We start from the raw sequence: 27,673 nt of genomic DNA, 5'->3' as shown, positions 1-27,673 counted from the left end.
CTGCAGACACTGGTTCCACTTCCCCCTTACTCGTGAGGTTCAACTTGATTCAACATCTTGACTCCAGTCCCTAGAATGAGAGAGACTTTGATTCAGTTTCTTTCTCTGAACCATGTTAATTCGACCAACTGGAGCTCTTCTGAGCTCTCTCCACTCTCCTCATTTCTCTCTCCCTAGTGTGTGTGTGTGTGTGTGTGTGTGTGTGTGTGTGTGTCTTCCTATAGGGGGGAGATCAGAGGGTCTCTGTCCCCCCTGTCAAGGGTGATCTGAAGGAGGTTCTGAAGGAGAGGAGGTTCTCTGCTCATCTCTGGATTGCTCTCTTGGCTTGGAGCTTGCTGTCCCATGTCCCACCCACTTCTCTCTCCAGGATAAGGTATGGCACCCAGAAGAAACAGTGTGGGGCAGTCATGTTTCGTGTACAGATGTTCTTTTACCTTTGGGAGATAACATGTGACAATTTCAAAACCCTATCTCTGACAAAAGGCGCTGAGGGGCTTCCAACACACATGGAAATGTAAGGTCATCCAGGCTAAGTCTCTGAACTGAAGCTCCACTGACCCCCATGAGCCTGCAAATACAGTCACCATGACATCAGTCCCTGCAAATAAAGGGCACCATGACATCCTGATTCAGTTTCTTTCACCATGACATCATACAGCGTGAGGGCACCTGACATCATACAGCCTGGCACCATGACATCATACAGCGTGGGCACCATGACATCCCTACAGCGTGGGCCCATGACATCATACAGGGGAGGGGCACCATGATGACATCATACAGCCGAGGCGATCTGGAAGACATTCTGACAGCGAGGGCACCATGGAAGAACAAAAGTAGCCAAGGGGACGCCAAAGCAGAAGCTCACAGACTAATCAGGGCCAGAACAGGACATGAGCTCAAAGCTGAGTCCTAGCTCTGCCTCTCTCTGGGATGACATCACTGGGCCCAAAGTCTAGCCTAATACCAGTGCCTCTGATCTCACACCATAGCCCATGTCTGAGCATGGGCAGGGACGAGCTTCCCTGTAGTAGTGTGAGGTCTAAGAGGAAGGGGCCTCAGGCTTCATACTCATTTCTCCCAGTAGTCCATGATCCTTCCTGTAACTTGGAAAACAGGGGATTTCCAGAAGCTCCTTTCCCTACCCAACGACTCCACCCCATCACACACATTTACATACAGGCGCACACACATGCATTCAAACATACGTACATGGACTACTAGTGAAACTTGGAGAAGGAAGCCATTAGTCCTGCCTTATGGTGAGCAGCAGAGGCCATGTGGCAGCCACCATTCAGTTTGTGCCCTTTGGGTGAGACAAACTGAGATCTTTATCTGACTCTAAGTGGGCAGTTGGGCCCCTCTGTCCCTGGGGCTGGCTGGCTGGCATGCTGGAATGGAATGAATAGACCTTGAGATACCAGTGCCAGAGAAGTTGGAGGAGTATGGGTTAAGTAACAAAAGTATCCCTTGGGCCATTCTTGGGCATTGAGAGATCACAACTTCTAACCTAGATAGGGTCTCCTGGACAGGCTGTCCTCTGCTTATCTGGATGACATTTCCCATGTGATGCAGGGATGGGCCTGCGAGCTGGGAACAGAGAAACAGGGCCATACCATGGGTCTCAGCCGCATCTCCTCAACCTTCCAGTGACATCATGACCCTATAAACCACAATGCCATCCTCACGGCTGTCCATACCACACAACTGCCCAGGAGCTCTTGGTCAAGCACCAGAGAAGTGGGGGGCTTGGTTCTGGTGAGGGGGGCTGGACATTTTAGGAAATCCTTGAACCTTCCCCTCTATTTATGAAATCAACTGTTCACCCATCTTTCAAACCACTCCAAGGGAATGCAGATGTCCAGCTCCCCTATCTCATGGCCTCTCTTTCTCCCTAGGCCCCTTGGTAGCTCTCCACTCTCTCCCAACCCCAATGTCCTGCCAGGTTGTGGAGAAACTGTAGCAGGGATGGAGGAATGCCGGTCCAAGACAGGCTGGGCTCTCTCCTCTTCTCGTGTAACAAGTGGGAGAGCAGGAGAGCACATCCCACTCACACTTGCTGGGAGATATCAGTGTCCAAGGCTTTTCTGTGGAGGGACCAGGAGACCTGAGCCACCTCACCCCTCTGGGCTCACCAGAAAGGCCCCTCTCCTTCTAGGCGGGCTCTTCACTCAGCTGCTACCTGGGCTACTACAGCAGCAGTGGCACTTCTAGGATCCAATTTGAAATGTTCAGAAGACCAATGTCTGAAAAAGAAAGAGAGACTTCAGAGTTGGCCTCCTGTGTGCTCCCCTTCTCTGTCCTATTCTGAGAGCAGCTGCCTGCTTCTGGGGTCCTTCACGTCTCCAGATCCTGTGGCCCACAGTAGCCATGCAGGTCATGGTTGGTAGATGGGCTTGTGGGTCTCTGGGGTGTCCCTGCAGTACTTCAGGGAGCCTGGGTAGACAGGGAAGATGGGAGAAGCAGCTTGTGGGGGAAGAGATGGCTAGAACCAACTATTTCCTGTTCTTCCCTGTCTGCAGATGCAGAGTCTCAGGAATGCCCTCAGACCGGGTTAGGAATAAGTGGCTGAGTCCAGTCCCCTGCCCCATCCCCAACGGTGCTGGAGGCAATTTGGGAAGAACTGTGCACAGCTGCAGAGAGTATCCTTGGGCGTCCCCGCCAAGAAGGGGACAGGCCTGCGGATTGGTTCAAAAAGAACTGTTTATTTTAACTGCTCACCTGACTTAGATGGATGGATAAATCTTTGCTGTCTAGGGCCTTCCTGGGAGTTCACTGGCCCAACCCTGTTCCTGTCAGGTTCAGGTGACATCTCATGAGTCCTCTGCACAAAAAGGGATAGGATGCCTGGAAGGTGGGTGGGAGGGGCTCCCTGTGTGTGCTGGTGACGCCCTTCAGCCCCTCAAGGAATCACACTACCTACCTTTTTAGCTGACCCTCCGAGATACCATGCCCTCTCTCACCCTATCAAGGAATCACACTACCAGGATTGTGAAGAGCCTCGCCTACCTTTTTACTTTCCCAGCTTGGCTAGGTGGCATATGTGCCGGCTCTATTCTTTATTCCCACAGACCAGATGCCATGACCTCATACCCATCTGCCCCCATCCCAACCTGTGGTCGCCTACCTTCAGGCTCAGGGCCTGGTAAATCAAGTCCTGTGGTAGCATCCCTTCTTTTGGGCTCTCCCGGCTTTCTGCCAATGGGGAGGCAACAGGTTTGCCAGACTCTGGTGATTCTCTGGATGCAGAGGAAAAGGACTGGGCTGTGAAGGTTTTTGCGGTGTGGGATGCGGTTCCTTAGGCCCTCAGCAGAGACCTAAAATGGAGGGGCCCCGGCCCGGCCGTGCCGCCTGCGCCCCCCACCACAGTCTCGAGGCACCGTGTGGCCCCGCTGTCCTTACCGTGGCCGCCAGGACGGCGCGGAAGGCATGGATGGCCCTCTCCACCGCCGCGGCGGGGAGCGTTTGCTCACTCGATCCGCACCTGCAGGCGGACGTTGAGCATCACGGAGGCCACCATGTAGATGTAGGGGAAGTTCACGCGCAGGCGCCAGGCCAGGTCTTAGAAGGTGAGCAGCGTGCGTGTGAGCCCCTTGCAGAAGGCGCTGTAGGAGCTGCGCGCAGTGTCTGGCTCGAAAAGGCCGCTGCTGCTGCCACAATTGAGAGAGCCGCAGTCCTGCCGACCTGCTGCAGAGCCAGCTCAGTCAGTCATAAAGCGCCAGCCTATGCTTCCAGAAGTTATGCCCTACGGCTCAGGGGTCCCCGAGGCCTCCACTGCTCCACCCCCAATACCGCCTCCTCATTTGCTCCCCCTCCCCTCAGCACCACAAGGAGACCGTGGCGTCAGATCTGCAGCTGTTTGGCTCGGCCCTTTTGCTTCAGGCTTTGGGAAGAAAGAGATGGCAACCCCCAACCCCTGCTGAGTACTTGCAAACAGACAAGTCTCAAAGGTCTTTTAAAGGGCTAAATCCATTTGAGACCATGGCTTGAAGCTGTTTAAGATTTAAGGTCCATATTTCAAAGGTCGAGTAAAGGACCCTCTTTGCACTCTGAGGTCATGGCCTTGGAGCTTTTGGTTTAAGGGTCCCACCTCAAAGGTTGTATAAAGAACCCCCCTTGCTCTCTGAGGAGGTTGTGGCCCTGGAGCTATTGGGTTTTGAGGCCCTGAGTCTTGGTTTCTCATGTTAAGTCTCCTCTGGGCCCAGGCTGTCACTCGACCAGTGTCACCCAGTAGCACACATTGTGAGTTAATCTCCACTGCCTTCCTGGCTTCTCAGGGCCTAGGCCCAAAGATTGTTTAGAAGGCGTTTATTTGCTCTTGTGAATCCTCTAGGATAATGGAGTGTTGGCAGGTACTGACCATTTTGCTGACATTGTACAGAAATTATATCCAGAAATCCTGGTTTATGGATAGCTTCACCCTTCTTCCACAGTCTCTTCGGGAAATGTGGCCACCCAACCCACTGGATCTTTCATGAATTCACATAGAATTGTAACTGTACCATGGAGTACTATCAAAGATATTTTTTTTTTTTTTTTCTTTTTTTTTTTTTCGAGCTGGGGACCGAACTTGTGGCCTTGCGCTTCCTAGGTAAGCGCTCTGCATGAGCTAAATCCCAGCCCCCTATCAAAGATATTTTTATGCAGGTATTTTTTCTAGTTTATTCATTGGAGCTGTGTATTTCCTTGTTGGTGAATTACAACATAGTCTCTGGATTTCTAAGAATGCTTCTTTTAATCTGTTTATCCTGGTTGCTAAACACAGTTGCCTTGAATTTACATCTGCGCCTTGTTTATGACCCCTACACACTAGTCTGCTGAAATGGCCTCATGCTTTTCCATCTACTTGTATGTTTTATAAACAAAATTAAATCCAACACAGTGAGAGCCCTATGTATTTTATAAAACAATGAATCCTCATGTTTCCTTATAGTTATAAGTTAAAAGCAGTCACCCTGGTGCCATTTAAGTTTTTACAGGGAGGTTTTACCTATGCCTGTTTACCGTCACATTTTACTTGTTCTATGATTGCCACTCAATGGCTTACAGGAACCAGAATATTCACATACACATGGATAATAGTCCTGCTTACATGGCAGAAATTTTGTTTGGTTGTTTTTCTTTTCAAGGGGAAACCTGAAACATTGAGAAAACATTAAGAGATGATACAGCTTATACATTCATTAACACATCTTTTCAGAATTGAGGAGAAATTTTCAACAGCAGATACACTCTTTAAAATGTCAAAAGAATAATGTCATTCTATGATTTAAAAAAATGAAGTGAGGAAAAAGTAAGGACAAGTGGAACAGACTATCTTCCTTTAAAGGTTTATATGTTGTTGTTGTTGTTGTTGTTGTTGTTACTATTATTATTTTGGCTTTTTGAGACAGGGTTTCTCCATAGCCTCACTTTGTATATGTAGACCAGTCTGGCTTCAAACTTAACAGATTCATGTGCCTCGGCCTCTTGAGTACTGGAACTAAAGGTGTTCACCGGCAGACACAGATGGTTTTAATTTCTATTTCTGTGTATGTATACGCACCTGTGTGAGTTTATTGTGCCCCGTGTGTGTCTAGTGCACACCGAGGCACACTGAGGGAGGCCAGAGAATGTCCAGTTGCGTAGAACTGGAGTTCAGGTGGTTTTGAGCTTACTGATGTGGAGATTTAGAACCAAGCCTGAGTCCTCATGAGGATCAGTAAGCACTTAACTGCTGAGCCGTCTCTTCAGCCTCCTTATGTGCTTTAAAAATAATGTTTGAGAGTTGAAACCTCAAATAATAAGTGCCATCTAACATGATGCTCTCCTTCTGCAGCTGAGACATTTAAAAATAAAAATGAATGTACAAAAGAAAGTTAAGCAGGCCTGAAAGAAGGAAGATTTCTTTACCACTGGTCATAATTTAAAATGTCAATGTCAGCAGTGTGTGAGACATTAATATGTATATTGTAATTGACTGCATTACATGTATTCCATAGTAGTATGGATAAATCACAATGAAATTCTAAAAGTTTTCATGCAGTCTACAAAGATAGAATAAAATAGGAACAGGAAAATAAACAGAATTAAGAAACAAAAATATGTTAACATGTCCTACTCAAATCCTATCAGTATTCATGTTAATTTTGTTCTTGAGACAGGGTCTCACTCTGTGGTCCTGGCTGCCAAGGGATTCTCTATATAGACCACACTGGTCTCAAACCCTGAAAAATCCACCTTGCCTCTGCCTCCTGAGTGCTGGGATAAAAGGCATACACCATCATCCCCAGCATTCTTTTAAATTTTAGTGGTCTAAATCAATTCATTAGAAGACAGACATTGGGGTTGGGGATTTAGCTCAGTGGTAGAGCGCTTGCCTAGGAAGCGCAAGGCCCTGGGTTCGGTCTTCAGCTCAAAAAAAAAAAAAAAAAAAAAAGAAGACAGACATTGTCAGAATAGATTAAAAACTCACTTCAAAATTTAATATAAAATATTTAGTTAGCACAATACGGGAACAATTAGGCAAGAAGTAAAATAAAAAACAAAATGTAGTTATTACAAAGCAAACAAAAGGGAGGGGGAGCAGAAAGGGGGAAAGGAGATAACATTTGAAACGTAAAAACATAAAATATCCAATAAAAAATATAATATTCTGTAGGCAATACGTACAAATGGATAATAATAAAAATGTCTTATTACACAAATAAAAAAAAAACAAGACCCCCACATATTTGGAGCAGATGTGCAGCTTGGTCTTCATGTGGGTCCCCTAACAAGTAGGGTAGGTACTATCTCTGACCCACTAGCCTGCCATTGGCTCCCCTTCCTCTGCCTGGACTGGCTGGTTGGGCCTCAGTGGGAGAAGATGTGCTTAGTCATACTGGGACTTGATGTCCCAGGGTGTGGTGGTACTGAACCCCACCCCCCGTCTCTAGGGGAGGGGGCAATGGGGGTAGAGATTTATAAGGGTGGGATAGGGGCAAGAGCAGGGAAAGGAGCTGTGATGAGAATGTAAAATGAATAAAAAACAAAAACAAACAATCATTGATATAACCGGTGGTTCTTATATAAGAACAAGTACAATGCCACTTCAATAAATAAATCTTTTTTAAAAACCCCTCTCAACTGGAATAAAACATCAGATATTTTAAAAAATGTTCTACTTCAAAGAAAACAGCCAAAAAATCCTCAGCCCTGTCGTGTTCTCATGATTTTTTTAACCCTGCTATCCCCAAGTTTTACTGCCCTGTCCTAAACAAAATCTGTTAAAATAAAAGAAGGACAACAGCTTAGGAATTGGTGTTTAGTAAAATTCAGTTTGCCCTAAGGCGTCAGGTTCAAGGGAAAGCAAAGGTAAGCCAGGTCTGCAGGGCTGAAGCAACTGACAGTCAGCAAACACACAGGCTTTGTCGCTAAACACGATAAACAAAATTCTTTTTTAATTCTTGAGGGTATGATGGAAAGACCAGTAATGAAAACCATAGCTGTAAAATATCATACTTTGTTTTGTGAAATAATACCTTATAGTTCATCTTGCAAGAGTCAACCTAATCAAATAAAGCTGCTAACATTTAAAGTGAAGGCCTCAACCAGTGTGTGATTCAGCTCCCTTACTGTTCTTATCTTATTACTCCTCAGACACTACAAACACTAATGTGTATTTCTAAAGCATTTTTCTTATTATAAGCCTTTCCTTAATACCCTAACCATTAAATCATAAGGGAGCATGCTATTAAAACACTGCTCTGTTTTAAAAACTATGATACCACAGGACATGTTGGAACATACCTTTAATCTCAGTAGTCAGGATCCGGAGGCAGGCAGACCTCTGTGAGGGTGGGGAGGCGGGAAAGGGAGATGGATGGATGAGGGAACACACTCATAGAAGGAGGGGGATGGTATAGGGGTTTATGGATGGGAAACCAGGAAGGGGGATAACATTTAAAATGTAAATAAATAAAAAAAATCCAATAAAAAATGACAACTGAAAAAAATGTCTCCCATCATGCTTAACTTACTGTCACGAGATTCTTGACCAGTTGGTGACAAGAACCGAGTTGTCTCTCAATATAGGCCTTATGCTGAAAAGTAGCAGTTTTATTTTGTTATTTTAAGTTTTTCTTAGATAGTTTTAATTCTGTTATTGTGCACATGTGCACACACATTTGAGAGTCCATTCTCTCAACACCTTCTCCAGTCATCCGTGTCTGTCTGCTGCCATGCTCTCCGCCATGATGATAATGGACTAAACTGAAACTGTAAGCCAGCCCCACCTAAGTGATCTCTGTTCTGAGGGTTGCCTTGGTTATGGTGTCTCTTCATAGTAATAGAACAGTGACTAAGACAACATGTTGTTCTTAAAGTGCAAAGTTCATGTTTTTAAACCATAGAACTGAAACTGGACCTGGTAGTTTACTTCTGTTATCCCAGTACTGAGAGGGTGATGCAGAAGGATTGCCACAACTAGCCTACAGAGTGAGATCCTCTGAAAGAAAGAAAGAAAGAAAGAAAGAAAGAAAGAAAGAGAGAGAGAGAGAAAAGAAAAGGAGAAAAACATCTGCCTCTCCCTCCCTCTCCAAGTACTCGTCATATATTGCAGGCTAGCCCGAGGCACTCAGCAATCTTTTATCAGCAATCTTTTTGTCTCCACCTGTACTGGGACAACAAGAATGTTCCATCATGCCTGATTGAGTATTCAGTATTTTCGCCTGACTTCTTTCACGTAGGACAAAATGTTCAAAGTTCAGTTTGTTTGTGAATGTATGAATACGTGGTCATATAGTCTCATTCTTTTGGAAATATGTCTAGCACTGAAATCAGCTGGGCATGTAGTCACTCTGCTTTTAGCTTTCTGAGGACAGCCCAGACCAGGGGAGAGGGTCTTTTAGCTGCTATGCAATTTAAACGAGCTCATTCACAGTGTGTGAGAGTTTAACTGGTTTATACCCTTGCCAGCACTTGTTAATGCTTGTCTTTTTAAAAAAAGGAGAATATTTAAGTAGAAATAGTGCAACACTTCACTGTAGTTTAGATTTTATTCTTCCTCCCCCTTCTGTTTTGGGGGGGTTCTTGAGACAAGGTTTCTCTATGTAACCCTGTCTGTCCCAGAATTGCTCTTCAGGCCGAGCTGGCCTTGAACTCAGAGATCTGCCTGCCTCTGCCTTCCAAATGCTGGGATTAAAGGCATGTGCCACCACTGCCTCATGTTTTATCAATTTTTATGGCTAATATTCCATGGTTAGACATACATGTCAATTTTGGAATTTTTTTAAAATTAAACTTATGTCCAGGAAATTCAGGCCAAGCGGTGGTGGTGGTGCGGACTTGAATCCCAGTACTCGGGAGGCAGAGGCAGGTAGATCTCTGAGTTCAAGACCAGCTTAATCTACAATGCGAGTTCCAGGCCAGCCAGAGCTACACAGAGAAACCATGTCTTGAACACACCCATACCACGCACACACACACAACAAAATCAGCAATGTATATTTAAGCCTGGCTAACGGCAAGTTCTTTAGCCTTGGTCTTCTGCAGCTTAGCACTGTGAACCACAGATTTGGGACCTAGGATGGCAGATCTCCCTGCATTACTTTTCATCGATTCTCAGAACTTTCACCAGCTTAACTACTGTGTCTTTGTAAAGACAGATTTAATTTGTGTTAAGAGAGTGGTGGTCCCCTGTACAAAGCTTAAGTCCAAGTGGATCAAGGACCTCCACATCAAACCAGACACACTCAAACTAATAGAAGAAAAACTAGGGAAGCATCTGGAACACATGGGCACTGGAAAAATTTCCTGAACAAAACACCAATGGCTTATGCTCTAAGATCAAGAATCGACAAATGGGATCTCATAAAACTGCAAAGCTTCTGTAGGCAAAGGACACTGTGGTTAGGGACAAAACGGCAACCAACAGATTGGGAAAAGATGTTTACCAATCCTACAACAGATAGAGGGCTTATATCCAAAATATACAAAGAACTGAAGAAGTTAGACAGCAAAGAGACAAATAACTCTAATAAAAAATGGGGTTCAGAGCTAAAAAAAGAATTCACAGCTGAGGAATGCCGAATGGCTGAGAAACACCTAAAGAAATGTTCAACATCTTTGTCATCAGGGAAATGCAAATCAAAACAACCCTGAGATTTCACCTCACACCAGTGAGAATGGCTAAGATCAAAAAACTCCGTGACAGCAAATGCTGGCGAGGATGTGGAGAAAGAGGAACACTCCTCCATTGTTGGTGGGATTGCAGACTGGTACAACCATTCTGGAAATCAGTCTGGAGGTTCCTCAGAAAATTGGACATTAAACTGCCTGAGGATCCAGCTATACCTCTCTTGGGCATATACCCAAAAGATGCCCCAACATATAAAAAAGACACGTGCTCCACTATGTTCATAGCAGCCTTATTTATAATAGCCAGAAGCTGGAAAGAACCCAGATGCCCTTCAATAGAGGAATGGATACAGAAAATGTGGTACATCTACACAATGGAATATTACTCAGCTATCAAAAACAACGAGTTTATGAAATTTGTAGGCAAATGGTCGGAACTGGAAAATATCATCCTGAGTGAGGTAACCAATCACAGAAAAACACACATGGTATGCACTCATTGATAAGTGGCTATTAGCCCAAATGCTTGAATTACCCTAGATGCCTAGAACAAATGAAACTCAAGACGGATGATCAAAATGAATGCTTCACCCTTCTTTAAAAGGGGAACAAGAATACCCTTACAGGGAAGAGAGAGGCAAAGATTAAAACAGAGACTGAAGGAACACCCATTCAGAGCCTGCCCCACATGTGGCCCATATATATACAGCCACCCAATTAGACAAGATGGATGAAGCAAAGAAGTGCAGAAGTGTAGATCGCCTCCCTGAGAGAGACACAGCCAGAATACAGCAAATACAGAGGCTAATGTCAGCAGCAAACCACTGAACTGAGAATAGGACCCCGTTGAAGGAATCAGAGAAAGAACTGAAGAGCTTGAAGGGGCTTGAGACCCCTATATGTACAACAATGCCAAGCAACCAGAGCTTCCAGGTACTAAGCCACTACCTAAAGACTATACATGGACTGACCCTGGACTCTGACCTCATAGGTAGCAATGAATATCCTAGTAAGAGCACCAGTGGAAGGGGAAGCCTGGGTCCTGCTAAGACTGAACCCCAGTGAACTAGACTGTTGGGGAGGGGCGGCAATGGGGAGGGTGGGAGGGGAACACCTATAAGGAAGGGAGGGGAGGGGGATGTTTGCCCGAAACCGGAAAGGAATAACACTTTCGAAATGTATATAAGAAATATTCAAGTTAATAAAAAAAAAAAAATTACTCAAGTTAATAAAATAAAAGAACATAAACATATAAAAAAAAAAAAAAAGAGAGAGTGGTGGTCCATGCCCTCCAGTGGACCAGCTTCCCTGTACTGGTGTTCCCCTGACTGAACAGGACACCTTCTCACCCCCACTCCCACTGCCCCCCCATTCCCACTCCCGTCTTGTGACATTAGGGAGGCGGGTAGACCACCAGCTCTATGGTGGTCATTTGTGAGCTGATGTGTACGGGTGGGTGAGCTTGAGCATCTGGGTAGCCCTTTGATGGTCTGGTTAATCACAAGAGACATGGGTTTTTTGTTTTGTTTTGGCCATTTATGGAAGAGAGCCTTTTGCCATTGTAGCTGGTTGTAGCAGGGCCACCTGACAAAGCAGATCTCCTTTGAGCTGCATGTCCTGTCCAATGCCAGAAGTTCTTAGGGTTTGGGATTTTTGGTTGGTTTTTTGGTTTTTGGTTTTTGTTTTTGTTTTTTTTTTTTTTTCTGGTTTTTTTTTTTTTTTTTTTTTTGGTTTTGTTTTATTTATTTATTTTGGTTTTGTTGTTTACTTTTTTTGTTGTTGTTTTTTTCATCTGAAAAAGTATTCTCCATCTTTTTGGCCTCCTACTTGTTCTGACAGCAGCGGCTGGGCCCGCCCTTTCAGCACATGGCTTGGCTGCGGGGAGAGAGGCACACACTAGCTCTTCTTAATCCAGTTATTTTACTGAAATGTGCTTTCAGTGTAACTCTATTTCCTCATTCTTGCTGCTGTGCCCAATGCTTCTGGGGTTCTAGTCAGGAAACCATGGCTTTTTTAAAAATCATTTTTAAAGCAATAATCTCTTGCTGTAAACAAACAACGAGGTCTGTTTCCTGTGTTTTTCCTCTAGTAGAAAGGGTCCAGTAGGATGTGCTATATAACTCATGCCTATAATCCCAGCACTCAGGAAGCCGAGACAAGAGATTGTCATGAGTTTGAGGCAGCCTAGGTTAGAATGAAATCCTATCTCAAAAAACACAGAAATAAACTTACCAACGAAACAATGACAACAATAAAAACCGGACCTATAAAAGTGTATGGGTGGAGGCCATTTTAGATGGAGTACTGGATTTTAGCATTATACGATGGAGCACGCTAGTGTGCATCCTCCCTATTTGCCATAGGTGGGTGGGTTTTTTTTTTTTTGAGCAAACGACTCTCTTATTGGCTGTTTGAGCAGATACCCTGGCACTCCACACGTGGCAGTTCTGCCCCCTGTGGGAGTCTTAGACTAGAGAGGCTGTACAGAGGACACGGAAGTAGAGTTGCGTCTGTGAGAGTTGCTGTGATTAGGGCTCTCCTGGGAGACAGAACTAGAGAGAAGGAAGCCTTAGTCCTGGTACCACCTGGTGCCGAAGCCTGCTCAGACAACGAACTATGCACCGGCTAATTTCCAGATTTCGTGCCATCTTTCAAAGGAAAGCGGACTTGAAGGAGGCGAGGGAAGAGCAGCAGAGGCTCTTGGAAGGTACTGCACTAGTTCTTTGTTCAAAGAGACCTTCTCTTAGAGGTCTGTTCCATCTCTGCTCCAGAGTCTGAGGAACTTAGAATACTCCCTACTCCCCCTGCGAACCTGGCACCTGGCCAGAGCAGCGCCATTTTATCTCCACAGTAGACATCGCCAGTTCCTTGGCCCGCACCCTTGTATGCCACCTTGTATGCTGGATAGTCTTGCATGCACTCATTCCAGAACTACCCTGCCCAAAGGAACAGCTTTACAACAATGGGGGCTACAAAGATGACTCAGCAATTTAGAGCTCTTACTGTTCTTAGATGACCAGGGTTCAGTTCCCAATGCCACATTGCTGCTCACAACTGCCCTATAACTCTAGTTCTTGTGCCTCAGAAGTATTCTTCTGTCCTCTAAGGATATGTCATTCACATACATACACTCAGGAGCAACAAGCATGCACAAATATGCGCGGGCGCGTGCGTGCGTGCGCGTGTGTGTGTGTGTGTGTGTGTGTGTACACGCGTGCTGGTGTGCGCGCATACACTCCCACAATTTAAAAAAAGAACAAAAGAACAAAGTATGGCCAAAGGCAAGAAAGCAGGGGGGAGTGAGGAGTGAGGTGCTACCCGCATTTGATAGCTGCTAAGAAAGGGAGAACCAGTTTTCTTTAAGGAAGGTCCACTGCTAGATGGACCACCCTCCAGGACAGGCTCTAGACTCAAAAGCATTTAGGCAGCACAAATTGGACTTGATGGGCTAAAAAGAAAAACTGGGAGAGACCAGTAAGTTGGGTGAGCAGGAAGGTGGGGTGTATCTGGGAGGAACTGGAACAGATAGGATAGGTTTGATCAAAATATATTATGAAAGTACAAGTGATAAGAATTTCTAAACATAGAAAGCAGAGGTAGGAAATCAGAGAAAGGGTCGAGGTTGGGGGTGGTAGGGGGAGGTTCTGTGCCCCATTTTTGCATTTATATAGGTACTTGGGGAACTTTAAAAAAAGTTGAGACCAGGTCTCCCGGTTAAGCCAGGTTTCCATCGACTCACTTGCTTACGTTTACCGTAGGTTACAGGAAGATTCCCTTCTGTATTTACAGTAGTCGTTTCTCTTAGTTACTTTATCTTAAAAATTATCTGTTTTGATTGCCTGTGTGAGTACAGCTGTGCAGCAGGGCGCCTCAGGAGTCAGTTTTCAGCTATTATTTTGTAGAGTCATGGGACTAAATTCAAGTTGTCAGGCCTGGGGACAAGCACTTCTATCCAAGGAGCCATTTTGCTATCCCACTGGTTTTGTTTCTTAACTGAACACAGGTTTGGATCTATCTCTGAACCAGCTTACTGTTACTGCGCTAAAATGCCTGAAACAAGTTAACTTAAAGGAAGAAAAACTTCTCGTGGATAATATTTTCTGAAAGTTCAGTCAGTGGTCACTTGACTATGTTACTTGTATTCTGGCAAGACAGAACACCCTGGTGGGGAAGATATAGTGGATCAGAGCTGCTCAATTCATGACAGTCAAGAGGGGGGAGAGAAAAAGATCAATTTTATAGCAAAGGCCTTCACTCCCAAATTCATGAAGCTATATACAAATTCATAAATCAATTACTCAACTAATGAGGTTAGAGCCTTCCTAATCCAAAGATTTTAGTTCTGAACACTCCTACACTGGGACCAAGCTTATAGACGATGTTTAACACCAACCTATATCATAAGCCAAACAAATTAATTATATATCTATGATCAGTAAGGAGATAGGAATCAAAGTTTATTTGCTCCATTTGCATCCCTAAACACATGCCCTGGAGTCTGCCCCTGACAATGGTTTATTTTGAAGGTTAGTGTTTCCTTAGTGAGAGTCAGCTAAATGATGGCTGGGGTGAATGGTATCTCTGTTTTAATAAAAGACGTTCCAGTATTACCATGTCTGTGCTACAGCTAAGTCAAGTAGGCAGACCGCAGAGGGTGCACAAGCTAGTTTGTGGCCCAGCAGAACTCATACCCTGACACACCCAGATTGAACAAACAAAAAACCATACACATAGAGAGACCTTGTCACTCTCCCTCCAGAGTCCTGCATGCTTCATTACTGCTCACTAACCTAATTCCTATCTCAAATCAAAATCACTTTATTTCTAGACTTAGATGATTATTACCACAGCTTCTCTGGTAGGGCTTACTTGTAGTGTGTGTTTGCACTTGAAAATAATTTGTATGTGCAAATTTGTCTTTACTCATCTTTTAGATGATACCATATTACAATACAAACAGCAAGTTATGGCAGGGTCCTGTAGTAACTATGACTGGATCCACTTCAGTACTGATGTCATCGGGACTTGCGACAGCCCTCCGAAAGTTCAACAAAAACTTCCTGCAGCTGCAGAAGAACAAAGCACTCACGGATTGAACTCGGTCACAGTAAGACTTGGATATCCTGGATGCTTTTTCTGTTTCTGAGTTCCTTCACCGTGGGCTTCTAGTTTCACCCTCTTTTTTTTTTTTTTTTTGGTTCTTTTTTTCGGAGCTGGGGTCCGAACCCAGGGCCTTGTGCTTCCTAGACAAGCACTCTACCACTGAGCTAAATCCCCAACCCCTGTTTTCAGCCCCTCTTAAATGGACATGTTACAGTGGATAGAAGTTGAAGTCTAATTTGGGGTTTGCATGGGACATCTGTTCTATTTTGTAGTAGTATATATTTAGAAAAGTACAAGTTGCATAATCTATTCCTCAGTATTTAACAATAATTATTGGAGTTTATATTATCCTGTAACTTCCTCTTATAATGTAAATAATAGCTCTGTGTTGTTAATTACTAGATGAACAGACATATACCTTAATTACTTTTTAAATAAAACTTTATTGAAGTATAACTGAATTACTATGGAGTTCCCCAGTTTAAAACCTCTTTAGATTTACAGGATCGAATCTAGCACCCTAGTTCAGCTACTTATAATTTTGACCTAAATATGCAAATTAAGATTATTATTATTACTAATTGACACCAGCAGCAGCAGGAGACTCAGAGTTGGCAAGAGTGGAAATATTGTAAATCTTTGAAAGTTTTAGCTATCTAAGATCTGAAAAGACAGTCAGACAGTTAGCACATGCCTTTACTCCTGGCACGAGAGATGCAGAGGCAGGCAGAGCTCTGTGAGTGCGAGAAACGCCTGTTTTACAGAGAGAGTTCCAGGACAGCCAGGGCTATGCAGAGACCCCCTGTCTCTAAACCTCCAACAGCGCAATTGAACACACACACACACACACACACACACACACACACACACACACACACACCACGACACACCACACACACGCAGATGCACACACAAAGAAGAGGAAGCAAGGAAGTAGAAGAGGAGGAGGAGGAAGAGGAGGAAGAAAAAAGCTACGTGGGCTTCCACATGTAGTATGACTGCTTGTTAGTGTGAAGCCAGAGTACTGAAGTCAGAGGGCGCAGTGGATCATCCACATAGCTACTCACTGGTGGTAGAGAGATGTGAGCCTGCTACTTGGTTTATGGATAAAACCGAGCGAGTGAATAAATAACCATGAAATTTGTTTTGACAGCTGGAGATGGAGATTAAATAGATGGCAAATCTAGGGTCTTCCAAACTGGAAACGTACAAATGAATTCATAATGCATAGAATTCTCACTCCTTTCCTCCCCCAAACCCAGTTTAATGAATAAGCCACAGAAATCAGGACCACCACAATTCCAGTTACTTCTTTGCATCTGGAGGATGAAAAAACCATTCATTGTTTAGAAGCTTATTAAAGGGCCATCAACTTTCAGGAGAGTAAGGAGGTGCAGGGCAATGGCTCAGCCTGTGAAGTGCTTGCTGCACAAGTTAATGGACTATGCCAGCACCCAATTGCAGTGTGACCTTTAATCACAGTGCTGGAGAAGCAGAGACAGGAGAGTTCCTGAGGCTTGCTGGCCAGCCTAGCCAGTTAAGGAATTTTGGTTTGGCGAGAGAGCCTATCTTCAAAGGAAAGCTGGAGAAACATTACAGAAGAGCCCACTATGGGCCTCTGAGTTCTGCATGTACAGGCATGAACATCTCCCGGTCACAGCTTCCTCCAACTCAGGCATTTTACTAGAGTATGGTAAACCAATGCTTTCTCATTCTAGACTGTCACATTGAAAAACAAGAATTGAGTCACCATTACTTGCTTTTTTCCTAGGGACATAGGAACAAAAGTCTACTCAGTCCAGATAGAACACCAGAGACAGACCAAAAAAAATAACTCTAGCCAAGTCTAACTTGGATATGTAGTGAGCTTATTGGAGTCTTACAGGCAGGTAAGTCATAGGATCACAGGTGACTCAAAGGCAGCTCTGTCACCAAAAAGTGTCCCCCAGCATTGGTGATGACTTGTGAAATTCAGAGCAAATAGCTATGTAAGAGTCATTACACAGCACTGGAGAAGCAGAAGCAGGAGGATTTCTGTGAGTTCGAGGTCAGCCTGGACTACAGAGATTGTTTCAGGACAGCCAGGGCTACACAGAGAAACCCTGCCTCAGAAAAACAAACAAAAAAATCATTTACAGTACACACAAAGGGGACAGGGGTGAGGGAGACTGGGAAAAGTAGAGGGATGCATTGTATAAGAGAAGAATAAATAAATAGATTAAAAATAGATAAATAAACCAATCAATAAACAAGAAAGCTGATGAAGCTCTCTAAACAGTTCAAACACAGAATGTTCCAAAGACCTAGTCAGTTCAGAAACAACGTCATGCAAGCAGCCTCAATTTATTCCATGCCTGAGGGAAATCTTGAAAGAGGCAGGACAAGCCCAGCTGGGTGCATTCTAGCCAATCAGTCACAAAGACAGTGGCCCCAGGATGGAGACAGCAGCTTCAGCTCTGGGTGAAGCCTGAGGCCAGAGGTTAGAGGGGGCAGGGATGAGTGAGAAAAAGTAGGACAACGTTGAATCTGTGCAATGGCGTCCTCTTCTTCTTTCAGAGGACCTACTAAGGAAAGAAAGGCAGCCAACAAAACAAACAAGCAGGCTTGGCCTGCCGCCCCAGGTTTGCACAGGTTTCCTTGAGGTTCTGGACTGCTGGCCCTGCGTGACTGACTTTACCAGACTCAGCACAGCATTCTTGGTGGCCTCCTAACAGGATTGTTTCTACTCTTCCCTTCAGCAGGATACCACTCCCATCAGGGCATCGGACACCATCCCCCCAAGCCTCCTACATTCCCTGGAAGGCTTCAGGAGCTACAACAGATGTTAAGAGTAGTACCTAAGCTGGGGCAGGGAACAACGAAGTCCAGGGCAACTGGGCTCACACCATAGACCTGTAACTGTGAACTCTTGATGGAAACTTTTCAATATGAAATTCTGCTCCTGATAGCTGATCCTACATGTATATAATAAGAAACTATGTAGTGTATTAGATTATAAGTTGTATGCCCAACTGTGGAATAGTGCCCCTAAATTATGGCACTTCCCTTTCTAGGACACCATGATATCCATTTAAAAGTTAAAATTAACTGGCTTATTTGTGCCCATTTTTATATATTTATTATACATGTGTGATATTACATTTTCCTTTCAAAGGGTGTATAGGTAAATTATCCAGAACAAGTCCAGGGAAGAAAGTTCAGACTAGTACCTTACCAAATGTGAGCCCTGTAGGTACAATTTATAAAGGCAAAAACCTGCAATGACGTCGTGAGGTAGAGGTCAGGAGAAAACCATTACATTAGTTTTGGTTATGCATTCAGTAGGTACTTAGATTCTACATCTAGGCCATGGTCAGGGTCCTAGAACATCTTTAATGTGTGGCCAAGGCAGATGTGACTGTTCATGGAATTAGGGATGAAAATTGACTGAGCAGACACAAAATGGAGTCAGGGTAAGATCAGGCCATGATGTTGTCTTGGTCACATCTTGAGAACATGGTCAGTGCTTATTGGCTAGAGAATGGATTTCTGAATTATATGTGATTTTCTTGCTTTTCTGTCTCTTTTACATTTTATATGCCAAACGTGTTATTTTTATAATGAGGAAAACAAAACATAAGATAAAGATAACTATAATTCTAAGAAACAAAAATATGAATTTTTTTTATTATTTTAGATAAAGTCCTAAATTAACTGTGGTTTTTAGACCCTACAGATCTTGCTTATTATCTTCCATCCCAGAGTGAACTAAACCTAACCCTGCTTAGCTTCCAAGATCAGATGAGACCGATCATATTTAAGGTGGCATATGGCCATTAGATTTATTTTCTCACATTTATCTTGACATTCTTTTGTCTCCCCAGAGGCTCTGCTTGGGAATCTTAGCATTGATTTACTTACCCTTCTTTTGTTTCCTTGCTGTCTTTTCTGCTATCAGCCCAAGTCCAACCCACAGTTCTCCTTTCCTCCCATTTCCTGATTTTTAGTTTTTATTACTATTGTTGTTGTTGAGTCTGCTTAAATTAGCCTGGGGACTGGAACAATGGCTCAGCAGTTCTGAACATTTGTTGTTTTTGCAGAGGACCAAGGTCCAATCACCAGCCCCCACATGGTTGCTTACAACCATCTGTAAATCCGGGGATCTGATAACCTCTTTAGGTCTCTGCTTTTGATCTCTGAAGGCACCGGGTAGGCCCATGACAAGTCAAGCAACTGGTATTTGGTTTTCAGCTGTGCCCCCTTTCAAAAGATCATTCCAGTTGGACTTGTTACCTGTTCAGCGCCCCCACCTCCACCCCTTCCAGCTAAATATCCAACCGTTCTCTACCAACAATCAACTCTGCATAACATCTGGGGAAGAGGCTAGGGTCAACATGTAGGTCAGGGAAGACTGATTTGGGGGTGGGAGATGGTTTTGTCTATGCAGCTACAGGAAACACTCCTCCCTTTGAGGTAAGGTTTTCCAGAAGTGGCTGGCTGAGGAAGGAGTGCCCACACCCCCATAAGTAACCCCTCACCTCTGCTCTGTATAGAAGGCTATTGAACTCATTGGTTCCTGAGAGCAAACTCCAGTGGAATCTTGTCTCTGTTTGTCATTTGGGATCATAGGAGAAGGGGCAGACATTGCTCACTAGTCTCCATGGGAAGAAATTTTAACAATGGCACACATACATACCTGCAGGCAAAACACTCATACACAAAATATAAAATGAGTTTTAAAATTTTCATTACATACCATTACACTTTGCCCTTATCCCCCCTCTCCACTTCCCCCCAGTGTTCACTGTGTACCCCTTACCTTCCTCCCCTCCCCTCCTCTGCTTTTATGTCACATGCATTCTATTACCCTGTCTATCCCTTGTTCTGTTAAATGCTCTTCCTCCTGTCTCATGATCATCTAGTTCAGTGACCCCCACACACATACACATACAGATATACAAACACACATAGAGACAAACATATATCTCAGCTTAATTTACCAGATAATCATTTCTTTCACAGACCAGGTCAGAAATCACTTCCTGGGGGTTGGGGATTTAGCTCAGTGGTAGAGCACTTGCCTAGCAAGCTCAAGGACCTGGGTTCGGTCCCCAGCTCCAAAAAAAAAAAAAAAAGGAAAAAAAAAAAAAGAAATCACTTCCTGAAACCTTTTTCTGTAGTCTTAATGTTCTTCATCTGAACTTTTTTTTTTTTTTTGGGAACTGAGCCCAGGGCCTTGGAACCCTGTTAGGCAAGTGCTCACCACTGAGCCAAATCCTAACCCCTTTGAAACTTTAAGGACCAAATTTTTTTTTTTTTTTTTGAGCTGGGGACCCGAACCTAGGGCCTTGAGCTTGCTAGGCAAGCACTCTACCACTGAGCCAAACCCAACCCCTAAGGACCAATTTTAATTTTTTCACAAACCATGACTTACTTTAAGTCTGGTAAATATGCAAATAATGTTTTTAGAAGAAATTTTTCTCCATCTTTTATTAAATTGGGTATTTCTTATTTACATTTCAAATGTTATTCCTTTCCAGTTTCCAGGCCAACATCCCCCTAACCCCTCCCCCTCCCCTTCTATATGGGTGTTCCCCTCCCCATCCTCCCTCCATTGCCACCCTTCCCCCAAGAATCCTGTTCACTGAGAAGAAATTTTTAAAGTTTATGATTGTATAACACAAAGCCTGAGCCTTAATGTAAACTATGAATTTTATAAAGAGTGTTGATGCTGGCTTATCGGTTATCATCAATGTATGTGGAACTCTGTATTTTCTTCTCAATCCTCCTAATCTACCCGAAAACTACAGTAAAAAATGATATGAAGCTCAAACATTATTTCATTAGCGCATACCAATTTCTCTATCATTTGTCTATGACGGTTATTTGAACTATTGCTTGAACAATGATTTTAGGGTGGGTTTCAGATTTACGTATGTATATATATGTATGTATGCATGTGTCTGTGTGTATTTAGTTTTGACTTGTTAGAAGCAACATTTTTAAATTAGTTGGTTTGTTTGTTATACAGGTGGATGCTCTCTCCTATGACCATGATGAACAACCAGCAGACTCTCACATGAGAGTTTTGTTTGGCTGTGTGACAGGTGACACTGACTACAATGATCACGGGTTGTCCTTCTCTCTAGACATTGCTTGTAAAGGTACAACTCCCATTCTTAAATGTAAAATTAGGCTTTACCCATTTGAAATATTACCAATTAGGTGTAGGCATCATTTTCAGGATCAAATTTGGAACATGCTTATTTGCTGAGAGGATTTTTATCTCACAACTCCTAGTGCAGTAAACTTGGATCTTTGCCTGGGTCAGACGCAGGCCTGTGCTTGCTAGGCAAGGGCTCTATCACTGGGCTACATTCCCAGTCCTATACTTGGCCTGTTTCAGCTGCAGTTCAATGTGTGAAGTGGACCACTGGAATTTGAAAATAATGTGTAGCACAGGGCACAAACATCTCATGCTATTGTTTGTTATGTCTTCATCTGTTTGGGTACACTAATATTTGTGCAACTTTTTCCTTATATTGGTATTGAATTTCTATTCTAACACCATCACACAAGCGAAAAGATACTATTTCATAATACTTTAAATGCTTAAAATAAGGCCTGGAAATTGCCTGAAAAGCCATGTATATGTGCAAGCAGTGTTGAATTCTATTTGTATTTATCTGATATAACATTTTATTGTTTTATATCTGAGGCAACAACATGTTCATTTAAAGAGTCTATTGGACTTTCATTTGGTTCAAAAGAGAGTTCCAGATATTGAAGGCAGAGGACAAAATATAGACAGCTTGATTAAACCTTGCTTATTAAGAGCTCATAGTATCATTAGGAGAGACAGACATGAATCCATTAAACTAGGCTGATGGGAAGAAACATTGGGACAAGCAGTGCTAGGGAGAACCAGAAACGGCTGATTGGGCTGTGAATTATGTTAGCTGGACTATACCCTGCTACTTTGTGCTTTTAATGACCACAATGGAGAACCAAGACAGTTTTTTATGCATCATGAAATGTAAATCGAATAAAATATAAACCTAATGAAATATAAATTTGACATCTTTATTATAACACATACCTCCTGCCTTGAGACAGGGACTTCCTAGTGTCCTGTGTTTTGTCTCAAACTGTTAAAAGTCATGTCTTCGTCTTGCCTCAGCTTTCTAGTACCAGGTTCAACTTTGAAAGAGGAGTGCAAGGAAAATAAATCACACCCACTGCAGCTTAGTCAGTTGCCACTTAACTTGGACAAAAAGAGTGACATTGTCCCACCTACACAAACCTGCTTTACAGTTTAATTTACTTGATATTGGTTCTTATCTCAGGATCTCTTCAACAGTGACAGCTTGGCAGTGTCTAGGATGCTATGACATTTTCCCTCAGAAATTCTCAGTGTTCAGAGGAAAGGGTCCCTGTGATTGTTAAGTTCCAAAGACAATTTATTAGCCTGTCAATATCCCAACAGGAAGTTGTCAACAACAGGAAGGATGGTAGAAATACTCTTTTCAGAGTGGAAGGGACTCAGACATGTTTGTAGTGCAAAGGATAGGACTAAAGGTGCTGAGGAGAGCAGGAAGAAATGATGGAGTCAGGTCCCTGAACTAGCGGATAGGACCGAGGCCTAGGCGGAGAGGCTTCCTTCTGTGGAATAGGGTTAGTCACTGTAGCAGGCTGTTCTAGAAAAGACAGTGGTGAAAAAAGAAGGTGCTGCTGGTCCCTAGCACTAGGGACCAATCTTAAAGGCCTCAGCCAGTCATATCTCTAATTGTCAGAATAAATGCTATTAAATGAATACTACGAAACCCAGTGAAAATGGCAAACAGTTCTTCATTACTATTTTTATTACCCATGGGTTGCTCAAAATCAAATGCTGGTTCTTGTCCATGCTAAGTAAGCTACAGCCTCAGTAGTTGATTCAATGAGAAACTAAAAGAACGGAAAGACGACAAAAATCCTTGTTTTGTCCTATACTGAGAAATGCATAGGTTATTTCCTTCCTGATCATTGTGCAGGTTATCTTCCTGCCTCGTGGTGTTCTAGATGCTTTGTTTTTTTACTTTTGTCTTTGTTAAATGTTGTGTATGTGAGAGGCTTGCCTGCATGTATGTGTACGGCACTGCTCACATGCCTACAGAGGCTCGGGAGTTGGAAGTTACTGGCATCTCTAGCCTCCATGTGGGTGTGGAAACTGTGAGCCCTGATGTGCTGCAAGAACAGCAAGTACCTTTAGCTGAAGAACCACCTCTCTAGCCCGCATCTTTGACAAAGCAGTGCCTCTATTAATGTGTATGTGTGCTTTTGTGCAAGCACCTGCCACGTTTATGTGGGTACCCTCAGAGACCAAAGGAATGCTACAGATAAGCTAGAGGTAGCTGGGGACACACTGCAGGAGGTAAATACTGAGTTTCTTTGCAACAGCTTGAAAAACTCCTCGGGTCATCTCTTGACACAAGGGTTCTACATGTTTCCGACATACTTTATGTCACAGAAACTGTGTCCGCTCACATTCCAGGAAATGCTGAAATGTCACATTGCCTCTTCTAACTTGAGTTTCTTCCATGACTGTTACAGATTTTCGGCCTTATAATGGTGACCTGGTAGAAATTGAGTTTTCTGATGAGCAAGACACACAGAACAGAAGGGCCGTCTTGGTGAAGCCTCTGAAACACTGTCATATAAATGAGGTAGTTTCTGTGCCTTGCACTTCTGCTAATCTTTCATTTAGTGATCTTTTTTTCCTGCTTAGGATTATATTGCAAGTGTTAGGAAACCAAAAATAAATGCTTTGCCAAAATAAGTAGATGTAGGCCGATGCAGAAACCCGTCACCAGACGTCAGGTGGAGCCCAGGGAGTGTGGTGGAAGAGTAGGGGATAGAAGTGAGCAAGTTGGAGCGGTCAAGGACAGACACCGCAGGAAGAAACTAACCTGGACATGGTGGGACTGGAACTAGGCCTCCACGCATTTGTAGCAGATATGCAGCTTGATCTTCATGTGGGTCCCCTTACAAGTGAAGCAGGGATGTCTCTGCTCTGTTTCATTGGATTACCTTCCCCCTACCTGAACTATGTGGCTAGGCCTCAGTGGGAGAGGATGTGCCTGGCCCTGTTGGGACTGGATGTCCCTGTTCCTGCTGGTAGGGTGGCAGTCAAGGGGGGACTCCCTTTCTCTAAGGAAAAGGAGAAAGGGCAATGGGGGGAGGGATTTGGGAGGGTGAGAAAAGGAGGAGATGACCAAGGCTGTGATCAGGATGTAAAGTGAATAAAAACCCTGTAATTCTGAAAGAAAATGAGACGAATGTGGTACATAATGTTCAAAATTTGAACTTGGTATGGTCTATCTGGGAGGCAGAGAATGTTCTAAGAGCAACAAAACCAAAAAAAATTTAGTGATCAGGTTTCTTGGAATTGTTAGGAAAAAATGGGTGGAGTATCACTGAACTCCTCACGAGCATGTGGGTATGATGTGGGCAGTAAAATCTGAAAACGAGTTACTCGGCTGACGTTTGTCTTGAACCATTGGAAAAATGAAGGAATGTGCTTCTAAGGCAACTGAGGAAGCAGAGGAAAATGTTAACAACACACTCCTCTCCCATTCTTTTCAAGCAATCAGCCTGAACTACAAGTTAACACCTATGGCGGGTAATGATTTAGAACCAAATTCTCTCAGTGGAGACCAGGTGCTCATGCTTAGACTGCTTTGATTGTTGTGAGGTTGGACCTAGGTAGGGGTTGTGGGGTGGGGGTTCTGTTTACACAGCACCTAGATGTTGCTAACATGCCGAGCTGGATGGGAATCCGTGGTGGAATGCAGGAGTCTGCTGCTTAGGGCCAGAGAGAAGGGCAGAGTCTATGACCATGGATTATGATTTTCTATACTCTTTGCTGCCATTTTCTTTTAAATCACAGGCCTGTGTTACAAAAACGGATGGAAGAACTGGGGTGTTGGAAAACGACATCTTTTTTCACCTTTGGATTCTCTTAAAACTTCCTTCTGGATATGTGCATGGGGAAGATGACGTTGTCAATGTGGTTGCAGTGCAGAGCATTCATCCCAACTATTTCTGGAGAGCAGTTGCTATGACCCCAGTACAAGTGTTGTAGGAACCAAACCTGTGTTCAATCTTCAGTGTTACTTGTATGGGTAGTGAAGGGCCTGGTTTAATATTTAATATTTTTTCTAGTAGAACCCACCCTCCCATGTTAAAATGCCAAAGCCATACACAGTGTTGTTTGTCCTGTAGCTCTGAGCAGTGCCTGGTGGATGGGGCAGACTGCACATTTATACCTTCAATAAAGCTATTTCCTGAGCATCAATACTGTTTACCTGTAGTTAATTTGCCGGTCAGTCTCGGGAATGAAATTGTTCCATATATTATTAGTTTTTTACTTGCTGGTGGTTTCTTTTGAGACAGAAACATTGCTATATGGGGTCTGCATCATGTTCCATGATCCCGTTTGTGAGAAAGGTGGGTACTGCCTACCTACCGACAAGAATTGGAACAAATCCAAATACTATGAAGGAAGGGGAGGTTGCTTAACCAAGCTGGGGACTGTTCCCAGGATCCCACTGGTCTACCCCATGAGATTCCTTGATTTTTTCTTAACAGCAATGTACCCGGGTGACTGCCATGTTGTGAGGCCTATGGAAAGTAATGGTGGGCTCTAACAGTGTCCCTAAGAGCCAGTACTTTACCATATGCTCCTGGCCCTGCGTAAGCTGATTATGAATTTGCCTTCTATTTTTAGTAGGCACTCCCCATGGTCCTATGGGCTTTACTCCACTTTGTAATTAAGATCATAGGAATGAACTGGTTTATCTTAAGTAAATTCTTAATAACTATGTGTTATGTATTAGGCTGTGATCTAGATATTGGAATGAAATCAAAAGCACACATGTCCAGGTTTTAATGGAACTTGGCTCACACCACTGTTTCTTAGGTTCATGACCCCAGGAATATTTGGCAGTAAACTATTCCAGGTACTTTCACCTATATCTTGAACCAGTATACTGTACTACATAATATGTACCCCTTTATGTAGTTACTCCCTAAATTGCTATTTAGGTGGTTTGGAGATTTAAGAGACCGGATGCTCAGCTGACCAGATAACAAGTGGGCCATTTACATGGTGGCATTAGCATTTACATGGCTCCATTCTTGCAGTAGGGCATACTATTCAAGAAGACAGTCACAGACAATGCCTACAACATACTCTTACTCCATACAGGAATGTCTCCAGCACATGACACAACTGTCTGGGGGTTCATTTGGGAAAGGCCTTATTACCTACCTGGGGCAATGTCACAGGAAGGGTGTGGTAGGACATAGCAAATAGCTCTTTTAAAATTGCCATTTAAGTTGGCTCAGAGAGGAAAAAAGGAAAGCAGATTTGCTGAAAAAAGGGAGCATTTCTTCAGCTATGGACCGTTCATATGCCCTATGTTCGCTGATAAATGAGGGGAGTAAGAAGCATGTACTCTCTATATAGGACGAACAGGCTCAGTGAAGAAAGACAATATACCTTAAAAGGAAAAGTATACCTGTGTGAACAAAGTACACAGAGAATAAGTTTTCTGTATCTGAAGAACTTATTTCACCTCTGTAACTATCAGTAAAATTTGAAACATAAAGAACACCTTAGAACCTTGATTAGTATTTACAATTCCTATTTCATATTGTAAATACAGCCCGTGGAAAATGAGGCAGGAAAATAGGGCCAGCCACACTTGACCATTAGTCCCAAGGAGATTACAATAACTGGAAAAAAAGCATCTCTTTGACTGCCCTAAGGATCGTACAAAACCCTCCAGCAAAGAACATTAATCACGTGAGCAGCCAACCAAGGGTCCACCCTTTTTAGAGAACCTGTACTTTCTCTTTTGTAGTAAAAATCATTTGGACATGTCAAATGGGGTTCTCGAGCTACACACCTACTTATTCAGGCCATTCCTGTTCTGTGCAGCCGAGCTTATGCTTTTATTTTTACTTCTAGTAAGTCCAGATACTACTATTACCATGTGTCTTGCTCAATTCTTAGCAATGAAAGGAACCTGGCCTTTATGTCATGGGTGACCTGAAAGATTCCCTCCAGTACAAGAGGAAGACAAGACATTAGAAGGATCCCAGAACCACATACACAAAAAGGAATGAAACTGTTCTCTTAATCTAATTATGCACTAATGGTGAAAGATTAATTTCTTTCTATATAAGCTATACAAGTCTTTTAAGTTGTAGAGCATTCACTGTAAGATGAGGATGGGTTATAAAAGCAAAAAATAGAATTTAAGGAGTTGTTCCAAATGATTCATTGAGAGCAATGTCAACTACAATGAGTTTAACCTACTAATTCTAAAAATATGTTTAAAGTTTCACATTTATTAAACCACATTTTTTGTAAAGTTTCTCTGGAAAAATGATTTTTTGTTTTTCGGCTTTTTTGCTTGTTTGTTTTGTTTTTTAGAGACAGGGTTTC

General features: G+C 43.3%; 1 protein-coding gene and 1 pseudogene across 1 annotated transcript; one reads left to right on the top strand and one right to left on the bottom strand.

The window, feature by feature from the left end:
• Positions 1–3,452: 3,452 nt before the first annotated feature.
• Positions 3,453–7,758, bottom strand: LOC116888171 (annotated as a pseudogene).
• Positions 7,759–12,714: 4,956 nt separating this feature from the next.
• Positions 12,715–25,410, top strand: LOC116888310 (cancer/testis antigen 55-like). The gene is made up of 5 exons (XM_032889582.1): positions 12,715–12,805; positions 15,033–15,205; positions 21,212–21,344; positions 23,773–23,885; positions 25,109–25,410. Exons 1-5 carry the CDS (start codon positions 12,715–12,717, stop codon positions 25,301–25,303), a joined length of 705 nt encoding a protein of 234 aa, XP_032745473.1. The 3' UTR covers positions 25,304–25,410.
• Positions 25,411–27,673: the final 2,263 nt, after the last annotated feature.

Source organism: Rattus rattus, chromosome X (genome assembly GCF_011064425.1).
Source record: "Rattus rattus isolate New Zealand chromosome X, Rrattus_CSIRO_v1, whole genome shotgun sequence".
Lineage (NCBI taxonomy): Eukaryota > Metazoa > Chordata > Mammalia > Rodentia > Muridae > Rattus > Rattus rattus.
Note: the sequence above shows the minus strand (reverse complement) of the source record. Positions and strands in the feature narration are given on the sequence as shown.

What these genes read in the sequence shown, in the direction of transcription:
- LOC116888310 (XM_032889582.1), top strand. Translation starts at nt 12,715, where the DNA reads ATGCACCGGCTAATTTCCAGATTTCGTGCCATCTTTCAAAGGAAAGCG. An exon ending in GCAGCAGAGGCTCTTGGAAG is followed by an intron (nt 12,806 to 15,032) that starts GTACTGCACTAG and finishes CTCATCTTTTAG; the next exon opens with ATGATACCATATTACAATAC. An exon ending in TCTAGACATTGCTTGTAAAG is followed by an intron (nt 21,345 to 23,772) that starts GTACAACTCCCA and finishes TGACTGTTACAG; the next exon opens with ATTTTCGGCCTTATAATGGT.